The 21,388-nt window shown below is 33.7% G+C and overlaps 2 protein-coding genes across 4 annotated transcripts in view; one reads left to right on the top strand and one right to left on the bottom strand.

Annotated features, from left to right (window-relative positions):
- LOC123013782 (midasin) overlaps positions 1–21,388 on the top strand; it is a 78,165-nt gene that overhangs the window by 5,930 nt on the left and 50,847 nt on the right. Inside the window, exons 6-14 of the mRNA XM_044412559.1 lie at positions 32–257; positions 2,875–3,387; positions 3,436–3,688; positions 3,737–4,032; positions 4,080–4,215; positions 4,274–4,607; positions 4,661–4,807; positions 4,855–6,067; positions 8,988–9,116. Coding sequence (XP_044268494.1) covers positions 32–257; positions 2,875–3,387; positions 3,436–3,688; positions 3,737–4,032; positions 4,080–4,215; positions 4,274–4,607; positions 4,661–4,807; positions 4,855–6,067; positions 8,988–9,116 — 3,247 coding nt within the window. The remainder of the gene's footprint in view (positions 1–31; positions 258–2,874; positions 3,388–3,435; positions 3,689–3,736; positions 4,033–4,079; positions 4,216–4,273; positions 4,608–4,660; positions 4,808–4,854; positions 6,068–8,987; positions 9,117–21,388) is intronic.
- LOC123013783 overlaps positions 9,221–21,388 on the bottom strand; it is a 29,169-nt gene continuing 17,001 nt past the window's right edge. For 2 of the 3 annotated variants that reach the window (XM_044412560.1, XM_044412561.1), the window contains 4 exons: positions 14,509–15,091; positions 10,878–11,060; positions 10,607–10,825; positions 9,221–10,293 (listed from right to left, as the gene is read on the bottom strand). In XM_044412560.1, coding sequence (XP_044268495.1) covers positions 10,189–10,293; positions 10,607–10,825; positions 10,878–11,060; positions 14,509–15,091 — 1,090 coding nt within the window. In that variant the 3' untranslated portion in view covers positions 9,221–10,188. Of the gene's footprint in view, positions 10,294–10,589; positions 10,826–10,877; positions 11,061–14,508; positions 15,092–21,388 lie in introns of all 3 variants that reach the window. The other variant, XM_044412562.1, reaches the window with a different exon arrangement.

Below are 21,388 nucleotides of genomic sequence, written 5' to 3' on the forward strand. Positions count from 1 at the left end.
GGAGACAAATTTGAAAATATAAATGTTTTAGATATTTAGTAGGTGATGATAAGGCTTTGAAGTCAGTTTTAAAACAACCAATTCCTACACCTAAAACCAATTCTGATGATTATATTCAATTCGAGGGTTACTGGGTTCGAAAGGGGAATTTAGAATGTGTGGTTCCTGATGATTATATTTTGACCGATTCGGTGCGAAAAAATCTTAAGGATTTAGTAAGAATTGTGTCGATTGGAGGATTGCCAGTTTTACTCCAGGTAAGCACAGTTTATTGTTTTCTCAAAAATTATCTTTATAATACAATTATTTGTCTATTTATTTATGACAAGTAAGTGAATTGTTTTTGTTTTTATTTTTTTTAATCAATAATTATATGGTTTCAAGAAAGTCTGAATTTATTAATTAAAATAAGAACTGAAATAAATAGGACAAAATGAAATTAGGTAATTGTGTAATACATTATGTAATGTAATGTATATTATTTACTTGTGTTAGAACGCTTACATAGTACACACATCAAACACAAAAAAATATTAAAATGAAGTTAAGAATAAAATATTTAAATAAAAATACCTGAAAATTTGTTCAATAAACAATAAATTAAAAATTAAGTACAAAATAAGACATTAATCAAAGCTATAACTTAGAATATTTGACCCGGCGCATTCACCATTTTTAACAGAGTAGAAATATTATTACTATGTAAGTTTTTAGAGGAAGAGGAAACATTTTATTACTAATTAGTGTTAATATTAGTATAATACTCAATAGGTGTAGGCTACTTAACATAAATGTTGGAGCGGTTTAAAAATATTTTGTAGTTACGTAGAAATTTATATATTATAAAGTACTACAACAAATGGATTTTTCAGGAAATGAATGAATAGAAAAAAATTAAAATAGATAATTGCATACTAAATATGGTAATACATTTTACAAGACTTAATGATAAAAGAGTTTAAAATCAGAAAGTCAAACTTCTTTACTTAAATATGTATTTGTTGTATTTTGTCGAATGAAACACATTTTGTTAACTTTGCTGTTGTAATGTTTATTTGTGTCGTTCGGACAATTTAAAATTCTTATTGTAATGTGAAATTTGCTTGTAATTGTGGGTTTGATGTTATTATTTGCGATGTAAACCTGTGTAGCACGACCCAATTCGCCCCCATGTTCATCATAATAACAACAAATCCCTCCAAATTGATATTTCCTGAAGAAAAAAACGGCCGTTGTCGAAACGGTGCCCCATAATAAAACAGTATATTGATCTAATTCGTTCTTTCATTCCACGAACGAAATACAACAAATACATAATTAACCTTCAAGCACACTAAATCAAACCTCAACTTTTTACTTAAAGTTTTTTAACTTTTTTTTTAAATATAGTCAGATTATATTTGCATTAAACATTTTCTTTAGGGAATAGAAAAAGTTTATATAAAAAAGTGAACATTATTTTGCTTTATTTTATTTTTTGTATGTTTGAAGTAAGGCCTAATTTAATCATAATTTTCTTTAAAGGAGCTTTAAATTAAATGTTGTTTAATACTGATTACCACAGACTCGACAAAAATTTCATATTATAAAGCAATATTTAATTTGATTTTGAAACTGGCCGTGAAACTTTGAGTTTGGATTTTAAGTCCAATTGTGTCACCAAAAATGTTAAAACTAATAAACCAAGAACTAAGTAGGGAAAGAAATCAAATAATTGTGTAATAAATAAAATGTAAATACGAGTTTAGTTTACATCCTTCTTTTTTTCTATATTCTATGTTTTTCTCATAAAACTTTTATTTCATGGCAGAAAGCCGGAATCGTTTTGTATTAGGGCAGTAATAGACTAGCGTAAAACACGCGGCGTGTCACCCGCCCCGCTTAGGCTGCCTCTGCATACACAGTAGCGTTTTTTTCTGCGATACTGAGTGCACCCTGTTCTCAGCAGCAGACTTACAACAAAATATTTTCATTTGAATTTCTCAAATCATAGAAAAAAACGCTGCTAGTGTATTCAAACTCGTAAGAAGCAATGTATTGCATTGCCAACGTTTTTCGCAGATGGCCCGCTGGCACGCAATCGTCGGCGTTTAGCAAGCGGTTTTAAACGTGTTAAACGCTAGTGTAGTCACTCCCATTTGAATTCCTTGTTTCCATTTCAGCGGGAAAAACGTCGCGTGTAACCCGCCGCGTGTTTTACGCTAGTCTATTACCGCCCTTATGGTTTCGGGTACAACTAAACAATTTATAATTTTACAATTAAATAATTTATAAGTCGAAAACAATTTGTATAAGCTCGTTTCTCGATTAATTTTACATATTGTATCACTTTTTGATAAGGTAAAAAATATTTTGTTTTTTATTACAACCGCATATGTATATTATAGTGTTTATGCATAACTGATAGTTCTATTCCAATATTTATTATTTAATATCTCAAAAACTATTGTTTTTTCAAGTTTTTCTAAAATTCAAATTGAAATTATAATTACAAAACCTACCAGTATAATTAGTAAAAAGTTAATGAATCAAACTTTCTTATAGTACTATTTTTTCACGTGGTATTAATAATTTTTAGTAAAATTTAGGTTTTAACCCGGCGCATCCACCCTTCTAGACTTCTACTTATAAAGTATGAAATATTTGCATTCATTATTTTTGTAATGGTAGAAAAAGAATGCTATTATTTTTTTGATTTTATTATTAAATAGGCGTAGATTATTTTAACATAAACTGCAGCAGTTAAAGTAAATTTTGCAGTTACCTACATTTTTGAGAGAGCAATACAGTAAATGGAATTCGGTTTAATAATAGATTAAGGACTGCGACTTCGGGTTCAATATCGACTCTTTTCTTTACATTACTTTTTCAAAGGGCGACACTTCTGTCGGAAAAACCAGTCTGATAGCCTACTTGGCCAAATCAAGCGGAAACAAATGCGTCCGAATCAACAACCACGAACACACCGATCTGCAAGAATACATCGGCTCATACGTCGCCGACTGTGAAGGCAAACTAGTCTTCCGTGAAGGCCTTCTAGTCGAAGCAATGCGTAAAGGCCATTGGATCATCCTCGACGAGCTAAACCTGGCACCTAGTGACGTCCTCGAAGCCTTGAACCGCGTCCTTGACGACAATCGCGAATTATTCATTCCAGAGACACAAGAAACCGTCAAAGCCGACCCGAATTTTATGCTTTTTGCAACACAAAATCCTCCAGGTTCGTATGGAGGACGCAAAATGCTATCGAGAGCTTTCAGGAATCGATTCGTTGAACTACATTTCAATGAAATTCCGCCAAAGGAGTTGGAGTTTATTTTGCATAGGAGGTGTCAAATGGCACCGTCGTATGCCAAGAAGATGATTAATGTGATGACGGATCTACAGGTTTTAGCGTTTTTGGTTATTTTGAATTTTGCGAATTGCGAGTTTTAGACGAGGAGACGAGGTTCTGCTGCGTTTGCGGGAAAACAGGGTTTTATAACGTTGAGGGATTTGTTCAGATGGGGCGAAAGGTATCGTCTGGCACAAAACACGCAAAAATTGTATGATTGGGACCAACATTTGGCCGATGAAGGGTATCTAGTTCTGGCAGGAAGGGTCAGGAAAAGTGAAGAAAAAAATGAGATTATCACAGTTTTGCAAAAACACTTAAAACGGGAAGTTAATCCCTACAATTTATTTAGTCGTAAGTGTAAATTAGTACATTATTATTATTACTTTATTAATTTTGAAGTGTCGGAAAAAACATCAATTGTGACTAAAAGTATTTTAACGAAAATTTACGAAAATCGAGACAAATATAGAAATATTGTGTGGACTTATAATATGAGACAATTGGCCGTTTTGGTAGCTAAAGCTTTCCATTTTAAAGAACCAGTTCTCTTAGTGGGTGAAACCGGTGGTGGTAAAACAACAGTTTGTAAATTAATTGCTGAATTGAATCAACAAGAATTAATTTCGGTTAATTGTCACATGCATACCGAGAGTAGCGATTTTATTGGTGGATTAAGACCGGTCAGGGATCACATGGTACGTTTTTTACTCTCTTAGTTATTTTTTTTAATTCCATTTTTAAGGATGATGATGTTAACAAATTATTTGAGTGGGTCGATGGTCCTTTAATTAAAGCAATGTTAAAAGGCAACGTTTTCCTCGCCGACGAAATTTCACTCGCTGATGATAGTGTGTTAGAACGTCTTAACTCTCTTTTAGGTGGGTTTAATTATTTTCACATATGGTCTAGAAAATAATTAATTTTTTATCCGATTAGAACCCGAAAGAACCTTACTAATAGCTGAAAAAGGAGCTGATATAAATAATCCAAACAACTCGGAATTAATTGTTGCTGATCCTAACTTTTATTTTATTGGGACAATGAATCCTGGTGGTGATTTTGGTAAGAAAGAATTGTCACCAGCTTTGCGAAATCGGTTTACGGAGATCTGGTGTGAATCGTGTACTGATCGCAATGATTTGGTCGCGATAATTGAACAAAATGTCAAGGAGGGAATTTCTTTTGGGAATCAACAGGATGGATCGAGTGGTATCGGAAAAAATGTTATGGATTTTGTGGAGTGGTTTCGGAATACGGAAATTGGGAAAAGGTAAGTCGTTTCATTTTTTTTAATTACCCTTTTCTTTTCGTTACTTTTAATAGATGCACAGTCAGTATTCGCGATATTTTAACTTGGGTAAACTTTATCAACAACTGTGCTGAAAAAATTGGTGTTTACGAGTCATACCTTCACGGTTTACATTTGACATTTTTGGACGGCTTAGGCTCTGGAATAACAGGAACCGAAAAGTAGGTTTTTCACTCGCCACAATCTTAAATAAATTCTCCCATTTTAGTTTAAACAGTTTGAAAAAATTCAAACGATCTTGCGAATTATACATTAAAAAACAATTAAGTTCCTCAAGCCTCCCTGACATATCCTCAGCAAACTTACTTATCGAAGAATCGGGAAATTTATTCGGAATTAAACCCTTCTACATCGAAACGGGTAATGAAACTCGCGAAAACCACTCCTTCTCATTCAACGCTCCAACAACGACATATAACACTTTAAGATTATTGAGAGGAATGCAATTGAACAAAGCGATTTTACTGGAAGGCAGTCCCGGAGTAGGCAAAACTAGTCTCGTGACTGCTTTAGCAAAACTAGCCCGTCATAAAATTTTCCGGGTGAATTTATCCGACCAAACCGACATTTCTGACTTATTCGGAGCTGATTTACCGGTTGAGGGGGGCACAGGGGGGCAGTTTTCATGGCGTGATGGCCCTCTTCTCCAGGCCTTGAAACAGGGTCACTGGATTTTACTCGACGAGTTAAATTTGGCCTCGCAGTCGGTTTTGGAGGGACTAAACGCCTGTTTGGATCATCGGGGCGAGATTTTTATTCCCGAGTTGGGCAAAACTTTTTACGTCAAGCCGGGGACGCGTTTTTTCGCCTGTCAAAACCCTCTCAAGCAGGGGGGTAGTCGGCGAGGCTTGCCTCAATCGTTCCTCAACCGGTTTATCCAAGTTTATGTTACTTCACTCACCGATAAAGATCTCAATTTAATATTGAGTAACCAATTCCCGGGGATTCCTCGTGAAATAATCGACAAGATGTTGAAATTCAACTCCAGGGTTCACGATGAGTTAGATAGCCACAGTTTCGGGAATAAAGGCTCGCCATGGGAGTTTAACTTACGCGATTTGACTCGGTGGTGCGAAGCCATGATTTATCACTTCGAAGTTAACCCAAGTGTCGATAAGAAATATCAACCGGAGAGTTTGGTGCACTTAATTTACGGTGACCGGATGAGAACTTTGAGGGATAAGAGGAAAGTGAGTGAGATGTTTAAGGAGGTGTTCGGACGCGGAATTTCCGGTGATGCTCCTGTTTTGTATATAAATAATGAAGAAGTCTGGATAGGGGATGCGGGATTGAGGAGGAATAAAGATAGGATCGACGTGAATGTGATCAGTGAGGAGAAGAGTTGTTTGGTGCTGAGGTCGCAATTGCCCGTTTTGAGGAGCTTGGCGTATTGTGTTAATCTGAATTGGATGAGCTTATTGGTAAGTAAATAATTTGTTTGATGCATGTAAATGGTGGTTACCTATTGGTTAAGTATAAAGTTAATTAAAAAAATTAATTAGAAATTATTTATTAATTGAAATGTCAAATACCTCGGATTAAATATAACATTAGAAAAAAACGGAATCGAATTTTTAAGTTTTACTTTTAATTTCGAAAGACTATAGAAGGGACAGAACTGAAAAAATAAATTTTAAATATCAGGTCTCAAAAATTGTTCCGCCGACAAAGAAGTTGTAGAATGCATGGCCGAGAACAGAGTTTTTGACTTTGTGGCTGTATTTGGGTTAGTTAGGAGGTAAACATACCAAAAGTCACTAATTCTGAGAGATGTTTAGGGTGCAGGGGGCACAAATAAGGTGTCATTTTTGGCTTTTTAGCTTATATTTCTAAATTATTTCTTTATATGCGTGTTAAGAAAAAAATGGTTACGTACAAAATTAAAGCTTATAAAAACGGTGTTTTTGTTTGTGATAAAGAATTGGCTACTTTGCACTATCTGTTAGACTAAAAAAACTAATAATGAATTAACGTAAGAATTGTTGTAAAAGTTATGTCTTCTGATTGGACCGTTTAAGGTCGGCCATTATTTTAATGTGAAAACCAATCACATTAGATTTTTGATTTCATTGAAAAATTTAATGCATTGTTATAATTGGTCCGTTTGAGGTCGGCCATTATAATAATGTGGGTAACCATGGAGAAACCAATCACTTTTGATTTTTGTATTCATTCAAAAATGTTGCAAAATTGGTTCATTCTGATTTCAATTCATTTATAAAAATAAATCCAATTTTTATTGAAAATGTTGTGTGTGCCCTTTTCCCGTGTTTGTGAGCATTGTTAGGTAAAATTTGTACCCTAGGTGCGTTTTTTTGTATTTGATTGGGAAATCAAACCTTCACTTTTAAAACTGAAATAGGTTTTTTACTTTGTTTTTACTTATCTTTTCTGCTTATAAACACAACATGAATTGGCGCCGAGAATACGAAAGTGGAAATTTTCTTTAAATTTGGACATTTTTATGCAAGAAGTGAAACATAACCTCACATTCTTCACTTTTTCGGGATAATGTGCAGTGGAGGTAAGTATGAAAAGACTGTTTTCGTTTTCTGCAAGCTGTAGAGGCCTACCTACAATTTGCAATCTACAACCAACAATCCGTTCCAATCATTGTTTGTTTTACCATGTTACTTTCTACAGTAGGTATAACGAGAAAATGCGATTCGACGGCTTTATTTTAGAATATTAAAAATTTCAAGAAATTATTAAATTGTAGGTTGAAATTTAATGTCTGATACCTTAGGATTTAGAGACAACATAATGGGAATAAAATTGTTTATTTAAAGTGTGGTATTTGCGAGCGAACATCTCGAAATCTATTTGAAATAAAATAAACCCTAAAGGCTCTTTTATAGGAAATTTTATAGCTTTAATTTTGGTTTCAGGATATAAGCGAAAAAGTATAGAATGGCACCTTGGTACCCTTTTGTATATGTTTACCTCGAAACAGTCCAAACTAACCCAAATATAGTCCTGAAATAAAAAACTCTGTACTCGACTCTACAACTCCTTTTTGAGCATTCATTAATTGGAATAGAAATAAGTGCATTAAGCTATTAATTTTAACTACGTGCGAACACAACCAAATGCAACATTTTTTTATGTACCATTTCTTGGAAATCGATATTTTTTGAGACTTTTTGCCCTTTGTATAAAATAACGAGCAGTCACCGTGAATTTGTTAGGAGTTTCTAGCGCGGTATTTTTACTATTTTTACTAGTTTAGTCTGGGCTAGGGAGAGATAAGCGCGTTTTTATTAGCTGGCAAAATACAGGGTGATTTACGACCCCGACGAACTTTAAATGCAACCAGTAATACGTTACTCAATTATAACTTGTTTCAAAAAGACTATTAATTATAAACTTATTTGAGATTTGGACATTCCTCATAAAAATCTAATAACGCCAATCAATAAATAAATGACTACAATGGAGTAACAACACATTTTTATTTTAATAAAGAAACAGTGAAATGTGTGAAATAGTAAAAAAACAGTGAAATAACTCAAAAAACTAAACAATAACTAGAGAACTTAATGCAACAAATTTTCAAACTGATGTCCATTATTTTGTAAACATGCTTGAATGCGCGTCACAAAAGACTTATTTCGTTATCAGGATTCGTTGCAGTCCGTCGTCTATAGCGTTTATGTTTTGGCCAATTTAGGCGTAGTTCAACTTCCAATTATCTAAAAATTTTATCTGTCGGATACCGACGCCGCCGCCCCGCCGGTACAAATTTTCGGCTGCTACTACATTCTTCTAACACTCACTATCAATATCATGTCGACCCTTTCGTCATTAGAATACATTTTTAATCAACAAAAATTTTTGAAATTTTACAAAAACGAATTGTCAATTATAACTTTCATTGATGTTAGGGGTGTCCGGATTTCATGCTAATTAAACATAACTAAGAATATTAAGTTATAGATGAATAATGTATAATGTGTTGCATTTAAAGTTTGTCAGGGTCGTAAAGTTGTGTGAATCACCCTGTATTTCACAATAGTAATTTTATCAATGCTCTTGGTTACCTTATTTTAAAATTAATCAATTTTGTGATAAAATGTCTAAGTACGTGGACACTAAGTTAATATCACAAAACCATTTTTGCAAAAACTACTTTTTTAAAACTTTTTGTATTAACTGTGTTTTTAGGGTGTCATAAAAAGTGAAAAAATGGAATATTTGAAATTTCATAAATGTTTTTAAAATTGTAAGTTTATTTTTGTTTTTTATTTGTAGTAATTTTATATTATAAACAATTCAAAGCAATTTGAAGAAATAAAATTGTATTTCAGATGTTGTGTTAAACTTTTTAAAACTTTTTTGCAGGTGGGGAGTTCTGCGGCGGGAAAAAGCACAGTCGTGCGAGTTTTGGCGCACATCGTGGGAAAAACTCTGAAAACATTACCGGTAACATCTGCAATGGACACGACGGATATTTTGGGAGGATTCGAGCAGGTAAGTCAAGTTTTACTCTGATTGTTGACAAGATTTATTTCTTTATGAAGTAATACATACAGCAAAAAAATGCTGGAAGAATATATCGAGTGCAGTAATTTTATTTCAATTTTGTTTTCGTAAATTAGACATCTGTTATTAAATTTCGTTGTAATTTACATAACACGTTTATATACAAAAGCAAATATTTATTGTTTAAATTTATTTTTTATACATTTAGGCACATATTTAGTGGTTATTTTTTAACCTGAATACATTTGGACATAATTGTGTTATTGCTTTATTCAGCTGAGAATCCGGCTCACGAATCAGGAAATTAAGTATTGACATTACACAAATACTATAAATATAAAGTGATGGAATAAATGAGAAAATAGAGCGTTTCTGGATATGTCTAGAATAACATTAAAGTGGCATGAAACGATAAAGCTCGTGCTCGACAGATTTCCCATTTATTACAGTTCAGTATGGAGAAAAATGTGTCTTAGTGGATCTATGTGACATTTACGATCTAATCACATGGATTTGATTGCAGCTCTGGTCCTAAATACTATTCTACTACAAGTAACATTCGCACTGCAATTTCTAAAATTGGCTAGTTTCATCTGTTGTAGCTAACCTTGAGCAATTTTTGGGGACTTTGATTTTAGGAATTGCAGCTTCTCTATCCTACAAGAAAGACTTGAGATAGTTACAATTATATATCAGTTCTTCAGTGTTTTAGTAAAATATTTAGTACCCATTGACAGTGTTCTTTTACAATGATATAGTTGATCTAGTCACCAACATTTATTTTTTATCTAATCGTCTCGAATTGTCTCTTAAAATTATCAATTCCTGAAAGAGGCGGATTTTGTTTGGAGTTACACAAAACTTTCTCTTCTTTTTCAGTATACATTTCAAGTTTTACAAAATCAAACAGTTCGGTTGAGATTAAGAAAAGTTACAATTGGGAAAACAATTCGCAAAACTTTCGCAGTCTTTTGATTCTTCAAGAATCCGATTGCAGTCTTTTACTGTACGACTCGTGACGACTAACTTAGATCCGAGTGGATCTGTCCCAATCCGGATGCTAGTCACTCTCGGGTGGTGAACTCGGCTCCGGGCTGATGTATTGCGGGATTTGGATTCCTCCGTTTACCGGCTCCGGAGTCCACGGACTCAAATCGGAGTCTCCCTGCAACAAGATAGGATTTTAACCCCGAAATGTGCCCTGAGTTTGGTAGTCCAGTCATTAAATAAACGGAATTTGTACAATATTTCTTATTAAACGGTTTTATTATTTTGTACAAATTTCTCGACGTTGAATGTTTTTTTTTTTTAATTTTTAATGACTGGTCTACGTGTGCAAAATTTTTTTTTTAATAGCCAGTCATAGACGAAAAATCATTTTTAAAATCGCCTATAACCGTTATTAGTGTTGTGACTGTGCTTAGGTAAATAAATAGTAAACATGCTGTGTACACCACTTACATATAATATTTAATTACCATAGAGCTATCAGGGTGGGCTGGTACGGGCAGGGGCGGTTTGAGCAGCGATATGTCGGTTCTGGGGGGATCTGGGGGCGGGGGTACATTGGGGTTCCCCAACCACAATGGAATCCATCCGCAACAGAGATCAAGAGTTGCTCTTCTGAGCCCTCTATGCAATACCAAAAAAAGTGTAGGGTTGACAATGGCATGAACGTATGATATGTGCAGCGTTATCTGAAACACATGCAATTTACTCTCCTTTGTCGATGCGAAATCGAGCGCTAACCTCGTGTCCGAGAGGGTTGCCTACGATAGGGTGGTTGACGAGTGTGACGAAAAAGAGTGGACCCCAGAAAAGAACGTAGGCGGCTGTTATAACGAGGAACATCTTAACGCGTTGGACACCGTCGCGTTCCATTCGACGGAGGTATTCTCGCATCCTTCGGTGCTCTTCGAGGGCGCCGGAAGCCTGAAATGGGGCATTTGGTGGCAAGTTAAAATGAGATGGGCTTATGTATATGATGTGATTTATTTGTCGTTTTATTTAATATTAAATCGGGGCTTTTACGTCTTATAATTTGAATTTATGGGGGGTGAAAAATGTATTGGAGTGGTCAAGCTGAGTTTAACTTTGTTTTTTCAGGTTTTCGGTTGATAATAATCTATTTGAGTTGAAAGAAAACTTTTGGTAACAGTATTAGGTTTGTTCCAACAAGAAATTTGGAATAGTAATCCAGTTAAAAATGGAGCGGTCATCAACAATAGCTTGTTTAAACAAAAAATGCAGCGAAAAATCATTGTGGTGACAAGAATCGCTATTGCCATCAAAAATGGTCGTTATAATAAATTTTGAAAACATCATTTATTCAAACAAGAGATGTAGCAATTTCTGGTTAGTATGTAGTCACAAAAAATTGATAGTGGGATAAAATAATGACGGTGCCTCTGCTGCCGGCAACGGTGTTTAAAAAAATAGAGGGGATGGCTGCCGGCGTCGGTTGCCCGCACATTATTAGTTTACATTCCTGATTAGTTTGTTCCCGGTATTCCGCATAGTAAAATATCATTCTTCATATGAAGAATTTAATATAATAGTTTTTTGGCAAGTCGTTTTTAAAAGCTTTTACTTGTTTTATTGCCAGTCTTTTGCAAGTAAAAGAAACAGCTCCTCTTTTCCAATAAGCTTACTTTAATAATATAACAATTACTTTAACTAATAATTTATAAACAATTGACAAATAATGTTATTAACAATTTTTACTATTTTGTTTCCTAATACGAAGATGAAAGTAATTTCAATCGATAGAGGAGAAAAAATCCTACACGCAATGGCAGAAATTTTAAGAGATGATAGCAACGATCAGAAGATGCAAAAAAATTTTATCTTACAGGTTGAGTTTTTGAGCTACCTTAGACCATTGTTTTTGGTGGTAGAAATCAAATATTATTCACAAGTGAGATAAAGTACTCACAAGTGAGATAAAGTACTCACAAGTGAGATAAAGTACTCACAAGTGAGTAAATTTGACTATTATTTTTTTCTATTATACAGGTGCGCCAGAACTCGCGCCCCAGAGAAAAATGCCATATAAGGTAAGATACCAGGAACATGGAAAAAATGTTAAAAAAAATTTATCTATAAAAATTTCGAAGTTATGAGGGTTTAAAGTTTGTACTTAGACTCTATTTATTTCTGTTGGAAAAATAATTTTACAATTTTTTTTGCTATAGGCTATTAAAAAAGGAAACAAGAAAGCTGTATCCTAAATTGTAACTCTGTTCAATGTTATTTGTGCCTTTCATTGGCAAAATTTGTCCTTTTACTAAATAATTGTAAAAAAACATATACAAGATCATCAGTATCATTAAATACATATGAAAAAATGTCAAATGTCAAAAAATAAATGTCAAAATTTTTTGACAGATAGAATTTTTTAAACATTTTTTTCATGTTCCTGGTATCTTACCTTACTTGAAAATTTTCTCTGGGGCGCGAGTTCTGGCGCACCCTGTATTTACTATTATATTTTTATAAGTGAATATTTTACTTGAATGAAACTTCATTTTTTGGATAGTTGCACATGTAAGATAAAACGTCGTATATCACACGTGATCGAAATGCCATTATGAAACTCTTGAGAAGTGACCCACTCTTGCGCAAGCGCACTCGTCGGTCAAAATTCTCACTCGCGTATAATGATGCATTTCTATCACTTATAATATAATGTACTATAATTTACATTCTATGAATGTTTATACTACCAGAAACAAATAGAGTGTTTCAGTCGCTGATGATCTCTGGGGTTAATTTTTCAAAAGTATTTTTTGGTATTATTAAAAAAAAAAACTGTTTTAAACTGCGAAAATATAGTGAAATTAAAAAAAGTGAAATTAGCGACAAAACCTAAAAATTCTTGCCGACAGCTGGTACGGGCGCCGTTGCCGGCAACAGAAGCACTGTCTAAAATAATAGTATGTCGTTACTTGATATGTAATTCTTAAAATATTTCAAAATTCTTATCTAAAAGTCATACGTACTATATAATTTGCTTAACTTATGTGTACATAAATTAAGAAACTAGAAAAATAATACATTTACTACTTAAAAAGAAAGTGCCTACATATTGTAGGTAGTAGGACTATATTTTTTAATGGATTGCGGTTAGGAAATTAAATAATTTCAACCTGTATATTGTTCTGAGTTTTGCATTGTTATTTATTTATAAAACACGAATCTACTTTGATTTACTTTAGTAATAACATAAGTAGAATTGATATTTTTTGAAATGAGCATTATTTTGTGAATTTTACGATATAACACTTTCATTTTTTATCTTCTATGTCAACAGCAAAATAATTTTATTCTTCGACACTCAAAATTTAGGGTTTTTCTCCCGTGATTTACACTCAAACTCGTAGAATAAATAACTATTAAAAATCGATTCAAAATGTTAAGAAAAAACAATAAATAATAAATAGACTATGGACGTGTATGAAGAGATATAGTGTAAAGTTTATGTTTTTTTTTTTAGTATTTTTTACGTCCTAATAATTGATATAATAATAATTGTTTTAGAACTTGTCCCCCAGAGAAAAATTTTAAGTAAGATAAATTGGAAAAAATTCTATCTGTTGACAAATGTTGACCTTTATTTTTTGACATTTGGTATTCTTTATGTCTATTTAATGTTACTGATGATCTCGTATATGTTTATTTTAAATAATTATTTAGTAAAGGTACAAAAATTTTGCCAATAAAAGCCACAAATAACGTTAAACATAGTTACAATTTAGGATACAGCTTCTTTGTTTTCTCTTTTAATAGACTGCAGCAATTTGAGTATGTATGTACGAGTGGGTTTACCAGTTTTTAGAGAATGACAATTTAGTTTTTAGTTTAGCAATAAAACCTCGCGTGCTTGTTCCAATTCGTGCTGTGAGGTATGTAGGTAAAAGCTGCTGCTATTTACGTAAACTTGCGAGATGTTTCAAGGTCTGAACGTTAATTATGCACATGATTGTGCAAACAAAGGGCCTAAATTTATGTGTCCTAAAACAGTTATGTTTTCCACAAAGTGCACTTGTTTGAATTGTTCCAAAGAACTTCCCGAGCCGTGACACGCCAACAAAGGCCCTCGCAAACTCCTTAAAAATAATGACATCGTCTTTCTAGTTTGGATTCGGACCCACCCGTATGTAATATTTTAAAGGCACTTTACATGCCCTATCGGCCCTGTAAGCCGCACCGCGGGCCACTAAATATTTATCAACGCGCTCTCTCACTTTTTCTCCGCGATATAAGTCGGCTATCGCCTTTATAATTTATGCAACAGGACTTAAAAGTCCTCGTTCGGTTCATTACGGCAAGTAGTCCATGTGTTTAGTTGTCGTCTGCAGATGATGACTAGGCTAATTACCCTCTCCCCGTTGGCGGCCCCGCCGCCCCCTGTCACGTTCACCAGTGTGGTGACGAGGCCCGCTACTCGCACCGCCTCCACGTTGGCCTTGGTGAGGTCGCGGTGCAGCTTCCTCAAGTGGAAGAGGGTCAAGAACACGCACACGAGATTGACGGCGATCCACAGCGCGTTGAGGATGTAGTGGCGCAAGGGGCCGTGGATGAGGGGACACGAGGGGGCTTTGTGACCGGCTTCGCCTTGTGCCGCCAACGCTCCAGAGAGGAATGTGGGGCCCAGATTGATGGTGATGGACGCGAACCAGATCATGAAAGTGCCGAAGAGCACGCATTGAGGCGAGTCCATGAGGAGGGGCACGTCGGAGAGGGAGTCAGAATCGTCGTCTTCAGGGAATACGGGAGAGTCGTTGAGGACAGTGGTCAGCATGTTGACGGTGGCGACCGTCACCAGGAGGAGGAAGGCAGTTTCCACGAGGGAACATTTCTGCACCGGCTGGCAGTGGAGGATTGAGATTCCCAAAGGGAGGAGGAGCGCCGCTCGGGCGCAGTCGACGGCTCCTTGGTGGAAGAGAAGGCCCTGAGACCACCTGGAATATGATAAAAAAGTTAATAATAATAAAGCGGCCTTATTGAATTGTAAGTACAAGTAAATACAACTCGGACGAAGTCTAGCAACAGGTATTCATACTTAATCCCCTAAACAAAACAAAAAGAAAAAAACAAAATTAAAAATTGAATTACAGTTTAACTAAAATTAAGAAAAACTACTTAAGCATAACAGGAATTAAAACAATAAGAAAATAACAAAAAGCAAAAAATCTATTTTTATCATTTTGCGAAAATTGTTCAATGAAAGTTTTTCTTTAAACAAATGAGTAGAATTATATAACTTTATTGTATTGTAAGAGAGAGATCTTTTAAATATTGCTTTTATAAACTTTGGTAATGACAGGTCAGCAATATTACGAACAGAAACTTGATGACAACTTTTTCTGAAATGAAATAGGGTGAGATAGGGTGGTGAAGCAGTAATAAACATTTATATATGAACACTGACAAAAAATAATTGTATATTTGGTCCACCGACAGCCAACCAAGCTTTTTTATTTTTTGAGATACATGGTCAAATTTTCTTAATTTGTAAATAAAACGAGAGCACGAATAAATGATGAGACCATAATTAAGGTTGGTAAGCACCAATAGTCGCTTAGTTTTTTCGAAGTTTAAAATTCAAAATGTGATAATTGGAATATATTTTTAATGCAATATAAGACCTCTTTACAATCAAGTTGATCTCTAAATCGTAATTCCGAATCCATTATAATTCCAAGATTTTTTACACTGTTTGAGATACCTATTTCCATATTACCAATTTTGAGATTAATTTCCGAGTTGATTTTTTTATTTCTTGTGGAAATGCAAATTGATGAACATTTACTCGAATTTAAATTTAAACCAATGCTTTTAGACAATAAGAAAATTTCATTTAGATCTTGATTAATAAAGTTGCAAGCTCGTTCTACATCGTCAGGATCAAAATGATAATACAACTGTGTGTCATCTGCAAAGGCATGGATGTTAATATATTTTACCGATTCTAATATTTCTGCGTTAATTTGATTTCAAAATTTACGTCAACTAGAAAGGATGCCGTGAATATCTTACACTGAAAGTTAATTTTAACAACGTTTGGTTTATTGCAGAGGTCAGCGATCCTCTGGGGAATAGATTTGGGTGATTTTGTTGTTTTTTTTAAATATTTGTTCGGATAAATTGTGAATGTAAGTAAATGTTATTTTATGGAAAATAGGGAAAATAATCTATTTATCGGAGATACTTACTTATTAGACTGTTTAAAAAATGAAACAATAATTTATAATCTTTTAAACCTCTTATGAAACATAGAAACCATTTGAAAAAGTAAAATGTATTTCTTTTTTATTTTCTGAAGCATATTCAGTGCTAATTGTTTCGATTTACTTCCTAATAACAAACATGAATTACTACTACATGTTTACAATACCTTTCATGGACAATGCTAACTAATATTTGTAAACAATAACACTTAATAGATTGTGATAATAAACAATCGGTTGATTTGACCGGCAAACCAAATGTAGTGGAAATAATTTGTGGAAGAAATCGAAAATTTATTTATGAGTTACAAATGATGCTAACTTTTTGCACGATTACTTGTGTTTGTGATAATAGTTTTTTGTTATTTTCTTAGTTATTTATTATTATTAAAGTAAAAATTACATTAGATTTTTTTTCGTAAATAGCGAAGTTAAATTATTAAATATTTCAATAATTCTATTCTATTTTATTACGTGTATTTTACGTAAAAGAAGATGTTTTATTTATTAAGGGGGTAGTTAGAAAGTTTTCTGTCAAAATTGGATGGCGTGAATTAATGGAACACTGATGTTGTATTCTCGAAACAATTATCTGGTTTCTTAAAAATAAAGATACAACACTTCTGTGTTTGACTGCCACTGGTACCACCCTTCTGGCAGGTGGGGGTTGCTGGGCAGTACTTTTAATTAAAGTGTACAGGGTGTTCCGTTTTTATTGTTTCTATAAACATGTATCGAAAAATTTTATATAAGGGGGCTACATCCCCTGAAAGGGGTTTAGCTTTTCCAATATTTCAGAAACCATTGTGGATAAAATTACAAAATTTGGTACAACTGATATTTTTTATACATCCAAACGAAGTCACAGATAAAACGTCGAAATTTTTACTCAGGGGCGTCCTCAACTGGGGGGGTTTAGGGTAAAAAGTACCCTAACTACTTTGGCTGTTGGTTCTTGCTACTGTCAGCCACAAATTTCTAAATTTCTTGGTTTTTTACAAAAAAGAGGTCTCTTGCGTTTTTTGATACACCTTATCGTTTTTGAGTACAATCTGTTTTCTATTTGGCTTACAGACCATAAAAAATTAAAAATTAAATTTGCTTTACCGTTTACAACATCCGTGATTAGAAATTTCGACAACTGATCTTTGAATACATTCAGGTGTTTAAAGGTTAACTTATCAGCCGTACCAACTTTTGTAATTTTATCTACTCTGCAATAGTGGGAAAATCCCATGAAAAAAACGCTTTTCGTTTGTTGTAGGTTGTTGTAGGGTTGTAGCTCGCGTATATAACATTTTTTGATACATAGGAAACTTTTATCTTAAAATTGAATATTCTATCACCTGTTTAAATTTGTAACAATAAACTTTAGACAAAGTTTTTATATACGCCTATTTATCAAGACTTTAATAGATCAGGAATATTTGCTGGATTATCGACATTATTTTTGAATAGTGGCTTTATAAGCTATTTTCTGTATTGCTATCGTTTATTTTGTTGTTTTACGAAACGTTAGAACATATACTAAAATTTATATTTAAAAGTATTAGATTCAATTTGGTGCTATAAATCGAGCTGAAAAGTGAATTACAGTGTAATATTTATAAAATTTTATAAGTGTGTTCGTAGATATCGTAAAATAGTAGCTTTTAGTTAGGGAGAAAGTTGTTGAAAGACCTAACTTTTTTTACCAATAAATTCTTTGTTTCTTGTCTAGCTATCGACATGTTGTTATTTAAATTATTTATCTTTTTTTATTCAAGCAAAATTGTATTGTTTACACATCTTGACATCTTGGGAATGTAATGAAGTTTGCAGCTGTTTTCGTGTTCAACTGAATTTTTCCTTGCTATTAATATTTTGCCACCGATTTGTGAAAAACTATCTTTTCGTTTTAACTTCAAATAAAATTTTATAAGCTTATTTTCAAGTGTATTGGATAAATCTAAACCGAAAGATATTTATTTTTTATTTTGTAGTCTCGACTCGTTTGTATTTACAAGTATAATTTTATTACTTTGTTTCATGTCAAGTTTCTTTTTAAAAACACAATAAAATTCAAGCACCCCAGTTTTTGTACACTTGTTTCTCAAGTGAACATCGGAATAAATCGCCAACAACCCGAAACTCGTCACAGGCACCGTGCTGTATAATCATTAAAACCCTCCTTGAACTTTATTAATTTTGTCTAAATATAAGCAATTTAGGTGTACGCTTCCGGTAGTTAACCTAACCACACAAGAGGAAGTCACCCGGCTTGCAATGGAAAATGACCAACTAAATGATAATACTTTTCAATATACGCCACAATCCGAAAAGTGTAATTTCTCGAGTGTGCAGAATTGGGTTTGTAAGGAGTCGTATTGACTGTAGGCGAGCCTGGCAAAGGGCGTGGTTAACGCACGAGGATGAGTTACTCGACAAAAGATTTCCAGAAAGGAAAGTGAATTATGAAGTGGAGCAAGGAGCCAAGATAATTCGACTAGGGCGTGATGAAGTCTCATGTCGAAGGCTGACGGAAATTGCATTTTTTGTCAAATTGGCTAAGTGCACGATCTTGAGAATTTTTTATGTAATTGGTATAATTTATTAGTCAGCAAGTTGTGCCAGACTTTGCGTCGTCGAGGCTTGAATGTAACGTGAAATTGATAAATGGTGGCTGCATCAGAATGAGATGAACGGCTTGTAAACTTTTTACCACTTATGCTGAGCTAATTACGTATCGAAAAATCGTTACTAAAGTTTAAAAAATGGTGGATTCGCCGGGTTAAATGTCAAACGTCTTCGTAAATTTGACTTCAAAGTAAATGATTTCTATTTCTTTACCGATAAAAGGCTAGATCTGAAGCCTTTATTTTTCGCATTGTGGAAATAGATCCGTTTTTCGCTTGAACTTTTTGTTACATTTTAAAGAAGCATTCGTGTCAGCTGTAAACGAAAAACGAAATATAAATTGAATGTAACTTTCAATAAGTTTTATTTCGAATTTGGGGAAACTCGTGTGAAAACCCATGCACCAACTTTCCGTTCTTTCAAAGATGTATGCAATCTGCAGTGTCAGTCTTCGCAAACAATTTCCGTAACTTTTGTCGCGAATATTGGAAGCTTTTGTGTGATTTTTCGCTATGGCCATCAATTATCTAGATTAGCGGTCGCAGTTTATCTTTGGTTTGTTGAGGTTTGGAGAGAAAAGGTAGTTATCGATCACCGTTTAATGAAAGAAAGGAGTTGAAGAGGTGGCCGGTTCAAATGGAAAATCGGGAGTGTATTGTTGCGAGCAGTTTTTAATCTTCTTCATTTAAGTTTGCGAAGAGAAATTGCACTGATAAAATTCAATGAATTATAGTGATTATTTTTTATTTTAGATTAAAGGCATAATTGATTAGTGTAATCTTTCTTGTTCAACTTTGTATCTTTACCAATTAAACTTCTAGTTTTATCTTGACTTTTGCTACTGCTCTTTTAGGCAGTTTAATTTTCTGCACTTTTTTCGAAAAGTTTCACTTAATTATTATGATTGCGGTGTTATGAAAGTGGATTCCGTTTTGTTTTTGCGATTATAATTCATTTTATTTCTGTAATTTTTAATAAAAAGTACAAAGCAAATAGTATAGAAGAGTGTTTGTCCAAATGTCTGTTTGAAAAAAAGAAATTATTTAAAACTCTTGGGTAATTATTTCGAACATTTTTATGAGTTAAAAATACATATTTTTGAGTGGATTGAAACGAGTTTGATAATCCGCCAAACAATACGTCTTTGTTCTATTGTATTAATATCTTTTCTCTTTTACTTTACTCTAAACTTTAACACTCGATCATTTTATGCTTTAATTTTTTCGCAACTTAATAACGAACAAAACGTGTTATTCCTTGACGAGATTTTCGCAAGAACATTCCTTTTACGTTTTTTCCTTTCTTTATCTAGACATTGCAGAAATTGCTGTTAAATTCCCGAGTATGTGGTATTCTAAACTTGTGGTTCTTTCACCAATTTACAAACTGATTTCTCACTCTCAGGCACCTAATTATTATAAGTGAAATCTGTGCGGAAGTTGGTTTGGAATAAATATGCATGAAGTTTATGAATAACTCTTTGCATGATTAATCTTCGTTGCTTCAGTTGCGATTTACAATTAGTTGCTTGCTTGCAACATCCTGAATGCCAGAAACGCCGCGATGTGGATCCTGTAGTATTCTTCGGGGATATTTTATTTTTCATCTAAAAACACGACAAGACCATTTGTTTGTGTCTTGTTTGATGTAGTGTACTGCTGGAGGTTTTCTAGTCGCACCAATTCATGCTTCAACATTTATTTCATACTGAAATACTGTCGAGTTTTATGGTCTTGTGAAATTTTGTGAAATGTTAAATCTTTTGCGATATCTTCTTTACGAACTCTCGTTCATCTCTTCGAGACACGAAATCAATTACATCAGAAGGATTCTTCTAATTATATCGGGCGACGGAGCGCGAAATTTCGCAGCGAATTAACTACAATAAAAAATGAAACAATTTTCCGCTCTCTAATTTAGAAGTATAATTCGCTTATAATTGGAAATCTTAGCACGTTTTATGTAAACAGATTGCAAACAACTTTTCCGCACCATTAATTTTAAGCCAAGTTTTTGAAACCATGGGTGAATCCTAGGTTTGGTCTGTCAAATTTATTGCCTGAAATTTCACCCTTGTCGAAGCCAAAACATGGCTAAAAAATTCAATACTTAATGAGGCCGCTTCGTATTCAGCTATTTTCCCGATCGTAATATTCAAGAAATGTTTAAGCCTTAATTTAAGACATTTATCATTCTGTAATAAAACTTTTATAGTCTTTTGAGCCGTTGCTTTAAGGATTCAAGCCAAACCTGGCTTTAATAGTTGGATGGGTATTTAACTTTGCTGAAATTTTCATCAGACATTGTCGCCGCATCAAATATCGCGGGTTACGACCCAATCGTGCGGTTTGTCACAATTTTTCAAACTTTTTATTAGTGACACATTGATTAATAAAGATATAAAAGCGTGGA

This window comes from Tribolium madens, unplaced genomic scaffold (genome assembly GCF_015345945.1).
Source record: "Tribolium madens isolate multiple individuals breed KSU strain unplaced genomic scaffold, Tmad_KSU_1.1 Scaffold_96;HRSCAF=242;Tcas5.2_LG5, whole genome shotgun sequence".
NCBI lineage: Eukaryota > Metazoa > Arthropoda > Insecta > Coleoptera > Tenebrionidae > Tribolium > Tribolium madens.